The sequence below is a fragment of the Vespa velutina genome, chromosome 1, assembly GCF_912470025.1.
Source record: "Vespa velutina chromosome 1, iVesVel2.1, whole genome shotgun sequence".
Taxonomy (NCBI): domain Eukaryota; kingdom Metazoa; phylum Arthropoda; class Insecta; order Hymenoptera; family Vespidae; genus Vespa; species Vespa velutina.
In genome coordinates, this window is record NC_062188.1 from 18,900,335 (window position 1) to 18,919,333 (window position 18,999).

At 35.2% G+C, this 18,999-nt stretch overlaps 1 protein-coding gene and 1 long non-coding RNA gene across 3 annotated transcripts in view; one reads left to right on the plus strand and one right to left on the minus strand.

Annotated features, from left to right (window-relative positions):
* The window catches only part of LOC124946524 (protein vein), a 245,941-nt gene that overhangs the window by 170,314 nt on the left and 56,628 nt on the right, over window positions 1-18,999 (plus strand). For both annotated transcript variants that reach the window (XM_047487431.1, XM_047487341.1), the window contains exon 3: window positions 1,495-1,637. In XM_047487431.1, coding sequence (XP_047343387.1) covers window positions 1,495-1,637 — 143 coding nt within the window. The remainder of the gene's footprint in view (window positions 1-1,494; window positions 1,638-18,999) is intronic.
* LOC124946863 overlaps window positions 1-18,999 on the minus strand; it is a 160,289-nt gene that overhangs the window by 83,805 nt on the left and 57,485 nt on the right. The window lies entirely within an intron of this gene.

Genomic DNA, 18,999 nt, shown 5'->3' on the forward strand with positions numbered 1-18,999 from the left:
TGACATCAAAAGAAACTCTCTCTCTTCCTCTCTCTCTCTCTCTCTCTCTCTCTCTCTCTCTCTCTCTTTACGTCTTGCTTTTTTAATTTGCACAAAAGTAAAATAAAAGTAGGTAACCTGGTACTCATTAGTTCGCGTCCGTTTAAAGTCCGCTTAAAAAGCATAGGATTATAATCGTGGCACTGACGCTTATTTTTCCTTAAACTTTCTCTCAGCCTGTGTACTACCACTATTGCCAATTTCACCTTATCCTGTTTCTCTAAGCTCTTTAGACCTCCGTCTTTTCATTGAAATTTTTCTTTCAACCCCCGTACCCCAGTTTTGTTTCTTCTTTCTTTGCCCCATCCCTCTACTTATGGTTTTCTATTTCCTTTTTATTTATTTATTTTCTTTTTTCTTTTCTTTTCTTTTCTTTTCTTTTCTTTTTTTTTCTTTTCTTTTCTTTTCTTTTCTTCATAACATCGACGCGAAGCATGCTCTTCCGCGAATATTAATTTTCCATCCATTCAATCGATACTCAACGAAACGAAACAACTAATTTCTAGTAGAGCAAAGTTTTCTGACTATTAAAGAATAAGCGTACGTAACTTAATGAATTTAACTTCTTGATCGTTAACTACGAAAAGAAAATAAATATTCATCGTATAATATTCTATCTCGGAAGGTAAGAACTTAGAAAATTTTCCATAAGATTACCATAGAAAATAGATATATATTCCGGTAAACGTAGCCGGGGCAACAAATATTTAAGAATGCTCGTAATAATTTCCCGTCAAAGTTCCTCGGTTCAAAGTTTTTCAAAAAGTTTCAATTCCTTTCGTAAGGAAAAAGGAGTTTTCTACGGGGTTGGGGAGAGAGAGAGAGAGAGAGAGAGAGAGAGAAAGAGAGAAAGAAAGAGAGGAAGGGAGGGGGCGAGGGAGAGAGAGAAGGTTTGCAAGAGAGAGAACTAGAAAATTTCAGGCCGGTTTATTTCTACGGGCGTTTTACTTCCCCCGAAAGACATTCGAATTCCTTCCAATTTCTCCGTAGGGAGAAAAAGGGAAAACTTCGGCCTTTCACGAACTTTATCAAATCTTTTTTGAAAATTCGAGTCGGTATGATTCCGATTTTCCGTGAAACGGACGGACGAAAGATAACAATAAGTTAATTTATCTTTTATCCTATTGCCAAGTCCAATTTCTTCTTCGTAATTCCTTTACACGTTAGGGATTTTCACCATACACGTATATCCTACCCTTTCTCTCTCTTTCTCTCTCTCTCTCTCTCTCTCTCTCTCTCTCTTTCTCCCTTGTCATTTGATAAGCTCAATTTGTCCTCCTGAAAGGAATAAGGGCTCGACCAGAAATCTCCGAACGATATTACAAGGATTTTCTGAAATTCACCGAAAACTTATCCGTCTATAAAATTTAACGATTTTCTCAAAGAATCGTTACTATCATGTCGATTTAACCTTATCTCTTTCTCTATCGAACAAAACTCCTTTGATTGTTATAGGCGGAGATCGAAAATCGTGATATCCTCCGCGAAGCCCGAAGACAGCGGCAGATACGAGTGCATTGCCGAGAGTACTTCAGGTCACCGGGCCTCCCTTGCGGCCCAACTTCTAGTCGCACACGATACCAGAATTCCGGAGACAAGTAAGTACGACGACGTATCTTATGAAATAAATTAAATTTTTATTAGTCATACCGGGGTATAGAAAAAAAAAAAAAAAAAAAAAAAAATACTCTTCCATACAACTTTTCGTTAATGAAATTTTTAAAGATTAATTCGTAAATCGTATACTTTTTGATGTACTTCGACTACATTTTCAAAATGCAATCGGATTATTAGCGATAAGAAAGAGAAACGCTTTATGTACAATACATTCTCGTACATTTAATAAAGAGAGAAAACAAAACAAAAAAAAAATATATATATATATACACATTTAGATTTTTTCTAAAATTTGTACAAATTACAAAAATTTATCATAGATAAAAGTGTCCGAGCAAAAATGAATATTACATTGGTAACTACTAATAGAAATGACGTGACGTAACAAACTGACCACTACCACTGACTACGTAAAACCATTCGTCATTATACAACTAGCAACTTTTCGTGGGTAACCGCTGCTCGCCGCCAACGTGAGAGTACTCCGCTTGTCGGTAAAGTTTTCAAATATTTTGAGATTCGTGTTCCAGATATGTACGAGAGTCCGACAGTCACTGTTGAAAATGGAATGACGTTTGAAAAGATCCGGTATATGGCGCGAGTAACAAAATTTTCATGATATTTTAATTAATACATATACAAATTGTTCTACCGATTTGAAAAGAATTATGTCCTGAAAAAAAAATTTTTTGAAATCCTTCGTGTACGAAAAAAGGAAAAAAAAAAAAAAAAGAAAAGGAAGGAAGAGAGAGAGAGAGAGAGAGAGAGAGAGAAAGGAAAAAAGAAAGAAAGAATAAATCGATATCAAGGACGTTTCTTTTTTCTTTTCTTTTCTTTTTAAATTGTCCATGGAAAACGAAAGATCGTCGATCATTTTGTCCGGAAGAAAAATGAACTTGGTAGCGGAGCTTATACGACGAAATCCACGTTTATCCCCTTGTCGTTTCGCCATTTCCTGGATCTAAACGAAAACGAGCTAAGTCGCTAGCGGAAAGATCGCAACCGAGGAGACGTTCGGTACCGACGACGACGACGTCGCCGCCGCCTCCGTTGCTGCCGCGAACAAGTGTTCTTCCTACAAGAGATATACGAGGCTATCGCTTTACCGACATTGTGTCGTTTACGATGGTCATTTCGCGTAACGACGTGCTGGAAACATTCGCAGTATACATACATAAACGTCCGAGGCAGACCGCATTAATGCGAAACGCGTTGATCGATCGTCCTTTCTTCTCTATCTCTCTTTCTCTATTTCTCTCTCTCTCTCTCTCTAAAAGACGAATCCGTTCGCGTTTATATACATCGTAACGAAAACTTTGACGATCCTATCTCCCATTGGAAATTGAAAATAATACGAACACATATATATATATATATATATATATATATATATATATATAGGCGAGGAGATAGCGATCATTTCTCTCTTATACGATTCCTATCTCTCTACAATCTCTTCGCTACAGGTGGCCATACATATGTACGCATATAAGCATGTGCATTCGAATTAAGTCCAAATCATACTTGGATTAATTCCAGGATGCACGTTCGCTCGAGAAACGAGAAACGTTTCGTCGAATTTGGTCGTTACGTTAGGTAGTAGAACGGCCTAAAGTCTGATATACTTAATCAGGATTAAATCGGGATTAGTACGTCAAACTAGTTGTAACGGTTTATAAATTTACAAGAGATTAAAGTTAACAATAAAATGCGAAGGCTTATAGGCGATTAGTTAATATCGAACGAAAGATGTTAAAATTTAATATCTTCATATCGAATTTATATACATAAATCTCCATTATATTTTAATTACATATGTACGTATCTGTAAATATGTATCTGTATCATGTAACATCATACTTTATCTCGTAATTCAATCAAAATGAAGAGAAGAAGACTAGGAAAGAAATGTGACAAGAGACTTTTCATTTGGAGAAACAGTAGGTAGGTATGTCGCAGGTGATAAACCGAGGATTACGCACCTGATGCGATAATGCCTGCATGGTTCAGCGATTCGAGGTAGAACCGGCAAAGCTTGCGGTTCGCCGCTGCGCTCACGCCGCAAGCTCGTATGACGGACAAAGGACGACAATTACAACCCTGGCAGCACAGTGTCAGAGTTTCATATAGCTCTGGGCAACTGATGGCGGGTCAGCAGGCCGTTTCTCTGTATATCTCTCTCCCCCTCTCTTTATCTATCTGTATATATATATATATATTTCTCTCTCTCTCTCTCTCACTCATTCACTCTGTAACCACTCGAGTTCTATATACAAGGTGACTCGACAAGTCCTGATCCGTTTCCCTCGCGAGACAGGCCTATAGTGAAATGGCAAAGCCGTCGTTTCACGTTTTGTGGTATTAAGATATCTGCCTCCCTTTATCTCTATTCAACCCCATCATTCGCTATTCTATTCTTACTCATTTACTAATTTCCTTTCCCCACAATACTCCCGTGACATGTTCTTTCTCCCTACACGTGCTTTCGATCTAATCGATCCATTCCAATATCCAATCCCCATTTTCTTTCTCTCTCTCTCTCTCTCTCTCTCTCTCTCTCTCTCTCTCTCTCTCTCTCTCTCTCCTTCTCTTTCTCCCCTCCCTCATCATCATTATCATCGAGTTATTTGAGTTATTTGTACCTTACACGAGTCTCATATTGCCGTACTATGGAATACAAGCTATTTGATATTAAGCGACATCAAACGAATAAACGGATTTTAATTACGGCAAAATTTCATCTCGTTATCGTATTTTATATTATCCCATAAGTATCGTTTATCATTTAGAATTGGACATTCCTGCGGTAAAGTATAATGATATTTGTTTATTCGAGGTGTGTTTGTTAGCTAATTTTCGAAGTACCTATAAATAAATAAGTATACATTGGTAAAGGAATTATATTTGATTAAATGTACATCGATCGAACGATCGAACGATTTTCATTTAACAAATGAACCAAATATTATTATAACGTATTAACATCATATTTATATCTATTGTAATTATGAAATGACGAACATTTAAACTTTGTTTAACTTAATCATTAAACTTTAATATTACAACTTCTTACGCTTAATATATTAAGATCCTTTGAAAAAGATTCAAACTCTCGTATCGTTGGACAAGTAGTTTGTATTAAATATTAGCCCTCGACAAAGACACCGTAGTACGATAACAAGCCGTTTACTCGATTCGTCAACTGCTCTAACTTACACAAAAGTAAGTTGGAAAGTGGAAGTACGGCGCGTTGCCCAAAGTTAACTTTGTTCTCGTAAATAACGAAATTTCAAATAACATAGCTGAGTTGTAATAGGTGAAATGTTTTCTTTTACGTTTAAACATTTAATTTCACTTAGTAAAATACGTCAATGGCAATCCAACGGATATATTTGTTTTAAAATAACATTGCGATTAAGTAAATAAATCGCGTGAGGGAAAAGAAATAAAAAAAAAAAAAAAAAGAAAAAAAGGAAATGAAAAAGATGATGAAACTTAACTTATTGATTTAACATCGGAGAAAAAAAAAGAACGAACGATTGTACAAAAATTATAATTATTGTTCGATTATCATTTTTTTGGTTAAAAAAAAAAAAAAAATTTCAACGACGAAGATTCTCGATTACGAGATGTCACGTGATATTCGTCGTCAGTACGGAACTGAAAATAATGGTGAGATGCGACGGAGACGAAAAGAAAAAAACTTGACGACCCTTCCCTGACAACTAGAAAATCTGTTGAATGTAACTCCCTCATAGAGAAAGTACAGTCACTGCTGTTTTATTCTCTCTCTCTCTCTCTCTCTCTCTCTCTCCATCTCTCCATCTCTCTCTCTCCATCTCTCTCCATCTCTCTCTCTCTCTCTCTCTCTCTCTCTCTCTCTCTCTCTCTCTCTCTCTTCACCCTTTCATATTCCACATTAATGCCTACGCTTCGTGCTTAAGTTACGCGGCAGAAATTCTCGAGTGGCCAAACACTTAGCGTGTGAAGCGGAAGACTTGGATATTGCACGGTTGCAAGTAGTATTTCGTATTCCTTAGGCGTACATTTCTCTTTACGAGAGAGAGAGAGAGAGAGAGAAAATGGCAAAAATTATCGTTTGAAAGAAATATAAAGCTCGTACTGATAAAATCCGATGAAATTTCAGTATACAGTTTCATTTCTTCTTTTTTTTTTTTTTTTTTTTTTTTCTTTTTTTTTTCAATTAAGTGTCGGCTTTTTAAGAAACAAGAATCGGGTTCTATAAGCTCTCCCCTAGTACATTATCTAATGAATCTTTGTAAATGATCGCACGTCTTTTCTTCGCATTAGGAAGGAGAGTAGAAAGATTTAAAAGATGTAGAGGAGCACGCGAACCTGTGAAAAATATTGCTCATGACACGAAAGAGGCGTACTCTCTAATGGAAAGTGGAAAATAATGAGAACTCAACTTACTTTATATTAATGTGAAACTAAACTTGATACATATTCGTCAAAGTAAAAATAAGAAGTAGAAGAAGAAGAAGAAGAAGAAGAAGAAGAAGAAGACTTAGAAGACGAAGACAAAGACGAAGATGAATATAATGATAATGAAAAAGAAAAGGAGACAAATGTAAAAATGAACGATCATAATGATTCCAACGTTATAATTATTTATAAACTATTATATAAGGAAAAAGAAAAAGATGGAAACGTCGTTGATAAAGTTAAGAACGAATGTAATTAAGAACGAAAGATAAGAGAACGAAAAGATTATTGATAATAATAAGAAGACCGAAGAAATGAGAAGAGGAGAAACAATTATAAACGGAAGTTGAACTTCTTAGGATTTCATAGTGTTCGTGTAATAGTCGTATCGTATTTTCTAGAATTATTCGCTTAGCAAGTGCACATCGTACTTGCAGGTCGAAAGGGTACGTAACGCAACGACGTGAGCATATAATTCTTACGGAATTAATTAGAACGAGAAAAGACAAAGTAGTAGGAGTAACAGTAAGAGCAAGAAAGATGGATAGATAGAAAGAAAGAGAAAGAGAGAGAGAGAGAGAGAGAGAGAGAGAAAGAGATGTTACGCGATATTTCGCGAAGAGGTATCTACCTTGTTTCTCTCCTTGTTCATGGAACCAAAACGAATAGGAAAATTTTCAGAGGCAAATCCGTGGTTATTACTATATGTCCCACTTTTATCTCAAAGTAATTCGGAAATAAAGTATGTCGGTCATAAAGCGAATCTACGACTCTAAAGTTATGCCTAATATAGATGTGTACCAACATACATGTGCACGTAATATATCCGTAAACTAGGGAGTTTATAGATCACGTTCGTATCTTTTGACATTAAATCGTTGCAGTTATACTCTCTATATGTTACTTTGATAGCACCGCAAATGTATACCGGCGATTTTCAACGTTATGACAAAAGTTCGTGACGCGAACTAAAGCTGCAAAATGACTTTATGTTATAAGGATAGAAAAAAAAAAAAAAGAAAAAAAAAAAAGGAAAGAAAGGAAGAAAACGTGATAACTAGGATAGAAATGGAAAGGAGAAACAATAAAAAATAAAAATAAAAAGGAGTAATAATGAAAGATCGGAAGGTACATTAAAGATAGACGTTAGAACGTTCGATGGAGAGAAGAAAAAAAAATTATTATAGAGAGACGTATATATATATATATTTTCTTTGCGAGATATCTACGAACAAATATTTTTCCTAAATTCACGTCAATAGAGAAATACTTCAGTCTCGACTAGAAACAGTCTTTACGTACGTCTTTGTTTGGCAGTGAGAGAGAAAGAGAGAGAGAGAAAGAGAGAACTCAAGAGTCTCATCTCGGGTGCTTCCGGCAAAGCGAATTTTCATGTCACTTGGCGTTCTTCGAAACATCGCTTTGCGTTCGCCTCGATACGCATCGAAGAAGACGTCGTCAAATCTACGAGCTGAAATAAAACGACAGAAACTTCGAGCTCGTTTAACACCCGAGGGGATGCGTTAAAGGAATCGATGTGGATTACAAGAAAGAGTATTTCATTTTATATAGATCGTTAATATATAGATATTAGTTTATTTTCATTTCGAATAGTTTATAAAATATATTCCTTTTATCGAAAGAAAAAAAGAGAGAGAAAAAATTAGAGAAAGAGAGAGAGAGAGAGAGAGAGAGAGAGAGAGCTGAAAACTTGAAAAAAAAAAGTCATTGAATTACGAAAAAATAAACAATTATGTAAATAATTGAGGCCATTTGAGAAAAAAATTCCGACATAGGAATCTCTTGAATCTCGAATATAGGAAAGTATTGCGTCGGGTTTAGTCGTACCGAATACTGTCTGGCGTCTCTACAAATTCCGATTCTCTTCTCCCTTTGCTGGATAAACAGACGAGCGAAACCGGTCTGTGTCTGACTATACTCTTCTCTTACTACTTACTAAACGCAGACCTTGCTCATACGTATACGTCCGTCTCGTCTAGTCCGTTGAATTCTGCAAGCTTTTTCCGCTATGCGTTCTTTCTCCCATTTCTCTTTCTTTCCTCTCTTCCTTTATCGTAATATATATATATATATATAGCATATAGCATATAGCATGGAAAGTGAGAGGTATTTCAACTGAAAAAGAAAAGATGACTCTCTATTGAAGAATTATATCCTTTATACATTATACGCGTATATATATATATATATACATATATGTACATACATACATACGTAGACATTTCAAAAGAAAATTTCAAAAGAAAATTAATCAAATCCATGGAAAAAACTTTTTTAAATTGTCTTTTATATAACGAATATTAAAACGATGATATTTCAAAATGAATGATACGTGATATTAATATTTCTATTCGAATCAATCAAATCTCTATTAGATATGAAAATAATAATAATTTTACAAATAGATCCATGAAAATCATTAGAAGGGATATGAGAAACTCGTCAAATTTCTTGACTTACGTACATATATTGTATTACAAATAGTTGAAATAGTTGAACCCGTGCATCACAAATACGAAAGTGAATAGAGAGAGAAAGAGAGGGTGGAAGGTAGAGAGAGAGAGAGAGAGAGAGAGAGAGAGAGCCGTCATTTCGATAATCGAAAATAGTTCGGAGAATTTGAAGTTCGCACGAAGATTCGATCACCGTTTGCGATTAACGCACGATTTTGCGTCGTCGCTATCAGCGATGCCAACAATGCCAATCCTAAAGCTCATCCTCGCGAGTCGGTCGCAAGCAAAGCGACGTTTGACGTGCATGCATTCGCACACGATCAACGACAAACACAACGAGACGACGAAAAATCTGTCTGTCAAATATTTGAGAGAATTCACGGATAAGCCCGATACGTTAAGCGTCCCATTTCTCTCGAGTCGATATTTTATTTTGTCGCTCGTACAGAATTCCCGACCATTAACTGGTAATGAACAAACAGACGGCAAAACGTTCGAATTCGCTCGCCTAATCATCGATCTTCGATCCCTCGATAGGTTCCGTTAATGACGCCCGATGAGACCAATAGTCTCTGGGCATTGTTACATCTGGCATCGATGATATCATTCTCTATGAGAATATAGAAAAAAAAAAAAAAAAAAAAAAAAAAAAAAAAAGAAAAGATTACTATCGGTAATCTCTTTAAAAACTTGAGATTAAAAAGTGTTTTATGAATCTTTATGTGATGAAAAAAAAAAGAAAAGAAAAAAAGAAAAAAGAGAAAAAGAACAATAAAATAAATTAGGAAGACATAATGTATAAATACGTCCATTGGACAATCGAATTTTCCAAGAGAAACGAATTCCATTGAAATCTTCACTCTCCTAACTATACATATAACGTGTATATATATATATATATATATATATATATATATATGCGATAGATTCGGACGACGTATAATTAACAAGCTCAACCTTGCTCGTTCGAACAAAAACTACGGAATACGTTCGTCTATATAAGGGAAACGAAATTTAGATTATCTCTGTAAAACCCCACGGGAACATGTATGGCTTGAAATTAAATACGATTTCATTGAGGAAGGAAAGAGGAGGGAAAAAGTAGGAGGGGAGATACCAATCTCGAATACATTCCAGCTACGTTCGACGAGTTTTCAAAAAGGCCAATTTTCGCTTCGTTTACTTGACGCGTGAAGACAAAAGAGGTCAAGCTGTTTCCTTTTCCTTTTTCCCTCTCTTTCTCTCCCTCTTTATCTTTCTACCTTTCTATCTCTCTCTATCTCTCTCTCTCTCTCTCTCTTTCTTTCTTTCTCTCTTTCTCTCTTAATGCAAATAACACGGATCAAGTTGATTAGATAACGGGGAGCTGCCGCAGAGTGAATCTCGACTCGAATTATGTAAGAGAAGGGTGAAGAGATTGACTCTAACTTGGAAACTATGTGATGTTAGGAGAAACTAAACTAAGAAACGTGCCACCATCCCTCTGAGCTCTTTCGTTTCGTTGATCCTTACGTGTTGACGACCTCGGAATCATCGAGTCTTACTACTTCATGTATTTACTCGATACAAACTTTGCCAAAGTTATAACCATCCTCTATTCCCACGCGTGATAATATAATAACTAGCGTAGAGATTCTAACGTTATCAGATATATTCCACCGTCTACGTGTATTATATTTCTTTAATTTGCATCATTTAACTCTTTGTAATCGATTATAAAAATTTCTATCGTAATCGAGATAAATATCTGTGTTTTCATCGAATAATGGTTACTATTGGAAAGTTATTTTTAAAAAAAAATAAAAAAGAAAAAAAAGAAAAGAAAGAAGAGAGGAAAAAAAAGAGAAAGAAAAATCAAAGATCGGACTTAGCTTAAATATGGAAGACGGGTCCCTAGTCGAATTTAAATATAATCCGTATCTAAATTTTCAATGGAGATTGCCCGGCCGTTACGAAACGAAACGCGGACTATAATCGTGTGAGTGTTCGACCAGTATGCGGCAGTAACTACTGCAATAAAATAGCAGAGTATAAAGTCGTACATACATCCGAATACTGCACCCGGGAGGCAGTTAAATATAATCGAACGTAATCAAATGTATCTTTCGCGAGAGTCACCTCGCGGGAGTTTTATCTATCTTTTGTGCATAAACGTGGGCATAAAAAAAAAGAAATTTTTTTTTCTTTTATCAAAACGCATATCACGCAATTTTCAATATCCACAAATCGATACTCATATGATTTCTGTTAAGTTAGAAATTCAAACAGAAATTATCAGAGAGAGAGAGAGAGAGAGAGAGAGAGAATCGAGAGAAATCGATTCACGATCTCAGAGAACACCTAACAACGTAATGAAAGCCGATTGGAGAATTTGGTGTGCCAATAATATTAACCACGTTCGGGGACAGAGTAGGAACGTACTCGCGAGAGCGCTAACAAACGGTTTAGCACGCGGAAACCGTAGTTGGTAGAGTACGATGGAGAGAATTCCGTGCGGCACGGAGCTCTCACAATAGAGGTAGCTCGATGAATAGATATGATCTGTTTGCTGGGCCACCGTCGGTATCATCATCGGCATACGTCATCAGAGAAACGGCATATGTACATTGCCGCTTAACCCACCTCTCTCCCCGGTGTCCTCTTCATCCTTCTCATTCCATCGTTTCTCACATCCAACGTTTCATTCCAACGTTTCATTCCATCTTTCCTGACACTCCCGATCAAAGGCACGTTATTATTCGATAACGAATTTATTCGTTGACTCATTAACAGAACGAAACACTTTCACCAGTCAAAGACTCAAGGACTTTGAGAGATATTACGTAAGCATAGCGCAAACATCGACCGTCTCACTTCTATTAATTGAGAAACTTTCAAAGACTTCCACTCGACTCCCTTTAAAATCAACGCTTTCCGACTCGGTAATTTTCAAGTCGATCTCTCGACCGTCCGATTTCTCTTGAGGGTTCATTCAATAATGTAACCCATTCATTTCGAATAGAAACTTTGTCTGTCTTGTTTTATAAAAACGAAAAAAAGAAAAAAAAGAAAAAAGGAAAAAAACGAAAAAAAAAAAACAAGAAAAAGAAAAAGAATAGAATAGAAAAGAAAAAAAAGGGAAACAACAGAAAAAAAAGAAGAAGAAAATTACAGAAAAAACAAACAAAAGAACTATGCTCATTGGTTTTATTCGAGATAGAAATTTTCTTTTTCGATGTTCAATCGATGTCGATGGTTTCGTTGATACTAAAACCTCGATAATTATTACCAATATCACCTTTTGTTTACTCTTGGCGTTGACGTTAAGCGAAAAATCTTATCTGGGATGGAATCATCGAAACGGACGCTTTTGTGCAACTTTTTTTCCTTGCCGCTTAGGATGTTCGAAAAAAAAAAAAATGGCAGTACGAGGGATTCTCGAGGGAACAGCAAAGCGATAATAACGGAAGCGTATCGCGAGAGAGCGTACGTCACGCGTCCGTGCTTTTTTCCCCCCATTCTCTTCCCCCCCTCCTCTCCCTCTCCGATCCTAACCCCTCCCCCTCCCTTACCATTCTTTCTCTACTTTTATTTTTCGTTCGTTCGACGTCATCGAGGCCCACGCAAACTATCGATCATGTGCCATGGCATACTTCACGCGATCACACCACCGAAAACTATCTCTACCATTAATCTACGGACCTTTACGGAAGCCATGCAACGTGTACCGATCGAAGCTTATCGATTATTTTCTCACACCTTCTTCTTTTACACATATTTACACTTGTGTAGGTAAACCTGCTCTGGTATTATATTTGCGTATATATATATATATATATATATATATGTGTGTGTGTGTGTGCGTGTAGAGATATATGTATGTATATATATATGTATATATGGCCAAATTTCATGGGTGTTCGTTGGTATCTTGTTAAAAGAAAAATACCATATACCAATGGTTCACCCCTTTTAACGCATTGCCACAGCAAAAATGAATTTTTTTCGATGGACACGGTCTGATAATTTGCATTCCGTGTGATTCGCTTTCAACTGTAATAGTACGTTTTGATATTGGACGAATTCGTTCCTCGTTCCTCTCATTCGTTCGTTTCATTTCAATATTTACTCTTCGTCGGTTTAAAAAGCGACCAGCCCGATCGATCGTCATTTGCAAAACAAAACAAAGAGAAAAAAAGAAAAAAAAAGAAGAAGAAAAAAAAAAGGAAAAAAGAAATTTGCATCGGTAATCGAAACGAGCCCGATAAAAAATTTTCGAAGAAAATTCCTTCGTTACGTTCGATTAATGACAACACGATCAATATATACAATAATCAACAAATTCACGTGGACAATGTAGCCGGTTAGTTTCTATCACGAACACAATTTCCGCATTCGTGACTTTAAATTACATCGCGAATTTTCTCTCGCCTTTTTTTTTTTTTTTCTTTTTATATATATGTGTATACATATATATATATATACACATATATATAAAAATATATATAGATATATATATAAAATATATATATATATATATATATATATATATATATTTCTCACGCCTTTTTTCATTTTTTCTTTTTATTTATTTTTTTCCTTTCATTTTTCACTTCTTTCAAAATGAAACGAAATAATAACGATATAAATTATAAGTTCAATTCGGGAATCATGCGATCGAGTTGGATATTATTATCTTAAATTTTCTTCACGATAATATTATTTTCTGATTAATCCGTCGAGATTAATCCGAAAGACATTGTTTTTAAAAACGCAACACGGATAATATTTTCGCGTTATTACGTTCTTATTACAATAATAAAAAGAGAAAAGAAAATAAGGAAAGAAGAAAAGAAAGAAAGATCATAGATCGCGGTTAATTTATTCTCTAATAAATCATTATTAATATTTTAAATTCGATTCTAAATTCAAATAAATAACGTACGATATAACTTTTGAGAAAACTTATAGGAAATATTCTAGTAACATTTATAACTCTTACACTTAAAGGAGCCATAAAGAAAAGTGTATTAACGTGCTCGTAGGGAAGAGTTTCGAAGGTAAATATATGTACGTACATGCTTTTTGGAGAGAGATGGTAGAATACGGAGAAGGCACGTTCGTAGATACATAGGAAGTAAAAGGGAGCGGCACCTGAGGGTATAATCATCCTTTTACGTTAGCCTGGCGTCATAGGGATGGTACGAAGGCAATCCAACCCCACAAAAAGACCGAACGTTGTATCGTAGCTTCGTTGAAAGAGGTGAAACCAGCGACTTACACTTCGATCATTAACTCTTGTACATGTAGTAACATCGATAGTTCGCAAGTTGATCATAAATTCACCTTCTTCGAGATTATATCGAGACAATGTCGTAAGATAGTTTACGGAAAAAAAAAAAAAAAAAGAATAAAAGCTTAGTAATATCTTTTTAAAATTTCTCTACAAACATTTCATATTAAAATGATTATCATTTCAAGATATATATATATATATATATATATATATATATATATATTTCTGTATGATTAGTTTATATTTATGCACATGATTATATCCTTAAGTATAAAACATACAAAAAAAATGATCGGACAAGTTCAAGATTTACTCAAATCCGGTCTTATAGAGTCAGGTCTATATTAAAAAATATGAAAATTAAAAAATTTTAACATGATCTTTGCATGCCTCTCTGAGTTTATCGCAAAGTCAAATAATTATCACTTTACCACGTCTCATTGATCACGCCATACAACATCCATTTAAAATAATTTTTTGAATTTTTAATACTTAAGGGAATTATCGTTCGTATACATTTAATCCGAACATACTGCATATATATATATATATTTCTTTTATTTATTTTTTTTTTTGTTTTCTTTTAACGAAACGAGAAAAAAAGAAGGGAAGGTTTATCTCGCAGGTATTTTTTGTTTGACTTTTTAACGAGGCACGTTATTTTCACATGCACTGCACAGCTAGCTCGAGGCCTCGTTACGACGTTTGTAATGAACGTCGCAACTCGTGTAACCTTTCTCTTACGAAATTGATGCGAATGTATAGCTACAATAATAATTCCATCGTGGAACATTCGAAACAACGTATTACATACATATCTACGAATATATATAAAGATATACGTAAAAAAACATATATATATATATATATACAATCTACAAGTTCGCAAATATATTCGAAGACAATTCGAGAAAGAATTTTTGACGATGGAATTTTTATTTGGTTGGTCAGGTTGACCTAAAAAAAAAAAACTTTTTTTTTCGTCATAAAAACCAACGATAAATAAAAAAACAAACAAATTAAATCAAAGAAAGGTGGAATGCGATAAGAAAATGAGAACGAACACCAGTGAAGGGAAAAAATGAGAAAAGAATGATAGATAGAAAGACAGATAGAAAGAAAAAGAGAAAGAGAGAGAGAGAGAGAAAGAAGTAAGGTCCACATTCGCGTTAAGAAAATGACAAGCGGGAATCGTGGGAAAGTTCATAAAGAGCCAAGTTAAAAGGATATTCAGGCGTGCATGAGTGCGCGCACGCCTATTCAAAAGAGAGATTATAAAAGAGCGATGATTACAACGACGACTACGACGACTACGACGACAGTGATAACGTTAACGTCTAGGATCTCTTTCTCTTACTCTTTTTCTTTCTTTTTTTGTTACGTAGGAAGGCCGACGAAAAGTAAAATCCTTTTTTATTTCTTTCTTCTTTTTTTTTTTTCTTTTTCTTTTTTCTATTGCAAACACAAAATTTTAACGGAAACAAGGCGCGAACGTGGCGTTCCAGATTTCGTTTCAGCAGTTCCTCGTAGAACAAGTTAGGATGGGATTGGGTGAAATGGGGTGGGTTGGGTTGGGGGATGAAAACGTGCCACTTCTTTTGATCTCGTGTGCCGTTTCTCTTACAATACGTGCCACGATGTGCACCCGGTTGTCTTCTTCACCGACATTCTCCACTTTGTCCTTTTCCTTCTTCTTCTCCTTCTCTTTCTCCTCCTCCTCCTCCTCCTCCTCCCCTCCTTCTCCTCATCCTCCTTCACGTCATTAACAATATCGTCCACTCGTGCGACCCGAAATTACACGCTGCAATCCGTGAGACGGAACGAAACGAACGCCGAGAGTCGTGCGAATAAGAGAGGAAAAAAAAAGAAAAAGAAAAAGAAATGGAAAAAAAGAAAGAAAAAAGAAAAAAGAAAAGGAAAAGAGAAGAGTAAAAAAGAGAAACAGATACGTGTAACGAGTTTGTATTTGTACGAAACTAGACACACTTTTCTCTACACTGACGAGCCTTAGAAAATCCATGATACTTTCGTGCCCTTAAGGGCCTCTCTGTCTTCCTTCCTCTCTCTCTCTCTCTCTCTCTCTCTCTTTTTTTATTTTTTTATTTTATTTCTTTTTTCTCCTCCTCCCTTCCCCCACGAAGTTACATTAATACCCTTCAACAACGTTCCATCTTATACCCGCACGAGATCGAATTTTAGCAAATTGCGAAATAATTTCAGATAATTTATACGAAAAGTTTGAACTCCTATAGAAAGAGTTAAAATTTAAAACCTTAATATTTCCATCGATTTATCGCCCTTTGTTATATTCCTTTGTAAAAGGAAAACGATTGTTTTCCTTTTTCTTTTTTCTTATTTTCTTTTTTTTTCTCTTACAATTCATTGCGCGTAAACTTTACAGTAAAAGGATTATAAAATTGACGAGAACAATGTACGTAAAAAAAAAAAAAAAAAGAAAAAAAAAAAAGAAAAAAATATTAGTAATCCTTCACAGAAAAAGAAGATGAGATTGTTCGTTTTAAATTATATCCAAGATCGATAAGTTCGATTGAACAAAATTTATCTTGTAAAAAAGAAAAAAAAATGATGTCAAAAAAAAAAAAAAAAAAAAATAAAAAAAAAAAAGAGAGAGAAAAAACAAATAAATAAAGAAAAGAAAAGAAAAAGGAGAAAAGAAAAGAAAATGTATTTTAAAAGTTGTACTTAATACAACTGGCTGACTTGAGCGTCCCTAGGAAAAAGGGCGTGGTTTTTGACGTCAGAGCGAGACGCTGAGGGCTGGTTACCGAGAATTTCTCGAGTCCGCTACTATTCCAGGTGAACAACAATGTGAAACTATAGTTCGAGTTCGGCGAACTAGCATTGTCACAGCTTGCCACCCGCATTTCAACGTGAAACCGGGTGCATGGATTTTGCGGCTTTCGCGAAAATTCAAGCGACCATGTTCTTTGGCTCATGAACCTGTCGCTCATCTAGGTCGACATGGATCCCAAGTCGATTATTCGCAGATGTTGTAAAACTATTTGTCAAGATATTGTAAGACTATTGATTCTCTATAAATTCACGAACTCATCTTATAACAATATAATACTTTTATGTAATTATATTTTGACAAAAAGTTTATATCGATGTTAACAATAAATATGATCGGTATACGAGATATTCATTTCAGAAAAACTATTGTATAATTAACAGAGAAAACTAAGGAAAAAATCTGAAAAGATAAAATAAAAGAGAGAAAGAGAGAGAAAGAAATGGGTGTGTTCTCGCAACAGCATATTTCGAATTTCGACGGCATCAGTGAGAACATTAGCTTATGTCAGCAATATCGATGTTGAGTCGATATCGTGAGTCGATCGTAAAAAGATCGTCAGCCGGTCTTATTGAATCTAAGCCTCCTTGTCCGATACGTCAAATATATATATATATATATATATATATATATATATATATATATATATATATATATATTCTAGAAAATAATCCAAGTCTAGAAAATAATCCAAAATGAATTGGTAGCAGTCGTTCGAAGGTAGAGAAGGTTAAAGAGAGGGTCACGCGCATTAGTCCTTCTCGAATTTCATTTCGACGGGTAACACCTTGCCTTTTTAACGCCCTATACGAACTAAAGCGAAACGTTTATCGTAATAAAACGTAAAAATCTGTAATGGAAAGAAAATCGCACGGATGGCGTTAGACGATTTTAACTTTCGAACTCGAGCTAACTCGATACGAACTTTTTTCTATTTCTTCTTCTTTTTTTGTATTCGAGAGAAAACGAAAAAAAAAAAGAAAGAAAAAGAGAGAGAGAGAGAGAGAGAGAGAGAGAGAGAGCTAGGAGTTTTATTCGTTCGCTGGCAAACACACAAGATGCAAATAAATGTTTGCTCTCTTCTCTCCTCTTTTCTTCTCGTTCGATTCAACGACAAACTAAAGTCGCTCTACGAAACCGTTCTTTCTTGTCTCCTTCGACCAAACGCTTTCGCTTTTCTTGACACACTTGGAAAATAACGAAAAGCGTTGAAACGATCGTTCATTCTTTTCTTCGAATGTATCCTCGTACCTCTTGACTTTTCAAATCGCGAAAGAGATTCTTCGATAAAAAAGAAATTACTGAGCATCGCAAAAATCTTCCGAGAAGAGGAGCCGGTAAGACTTCTCTGTTAAAAGGTTCAAGCGTAATATGGACGTCGTTCTTATCCAACACGTCGTAGCACATTTTCACAAAACTGCATGTCGTATTCTCTCTCCCTCCTCTCTCTCTCTCTCTCTCTCCCTCCCCTTTCTCTTTCGCTTGTTCGTTTTCTCTATGTTTCTCTTTCCCTACCCTTTCCACGTTCCATCTTCTCTCGTTCTCGCCTGACTTTCAATGTCTTTTTTCTCTCCATGCCGGAATGTAAACCTTTTGTCCGTGTCGTAGCGAGTATATATCGTCGTTCTTTTCGAAAGCTCGAGAAAAGCTTCTCTTTTAGAATACGTTGGATTTTTATTGTAACGGATCTTCGCCTAACGTTCAAATCGATCCAACTAAGAAATGAAATAATACTTTTACGTATTAAAATAAATTAATATCATTGAATAATTGTAATTTAACATGTTGTAGATACGTTTCAAAAAGAGAATGTTTTCTTCTTTTCTTATCTTTATTTTTTTTTTTTTTTTTTTTTTTTTTTTTTTTTTTTTTTTTTTTTAAGAGAACACTATCTTAACACGAGTAACAAATCTAGCGATTTAACGCGAACGATGATAAACAAACAAATAGAAATTCAATGAGATTTTAATAAACGAATAATTTCATTCCGACGTGACTAATTAATGACAATTAACTTGAGTATCATTTAATAACATACTCGTTACTCGTTTGTTCTCCATTGAATATTTTAATATTTCACTTTTTCAAAAGAACAATTTAAATACGTGTCTGGGAACGATAGAAAGTATACTTTTTTCTTACCGAAGACCGAGCTTTGAAAACCAGCCTGGAGTTTTCTACGACCCTTTCTTTACATCTCCTTCCCCTTTCTCTTTTTCTTCTTTCCTACTTTTCTTCTTTCCTCTTCCTCCTCCTCCTCCTCCTCCTCCTCCTCCTCCTCCTCCTTCTCGTTCTCGTTCTCGTTCTCTTCTATCGTGCTTGCACGCCGCGCGAAA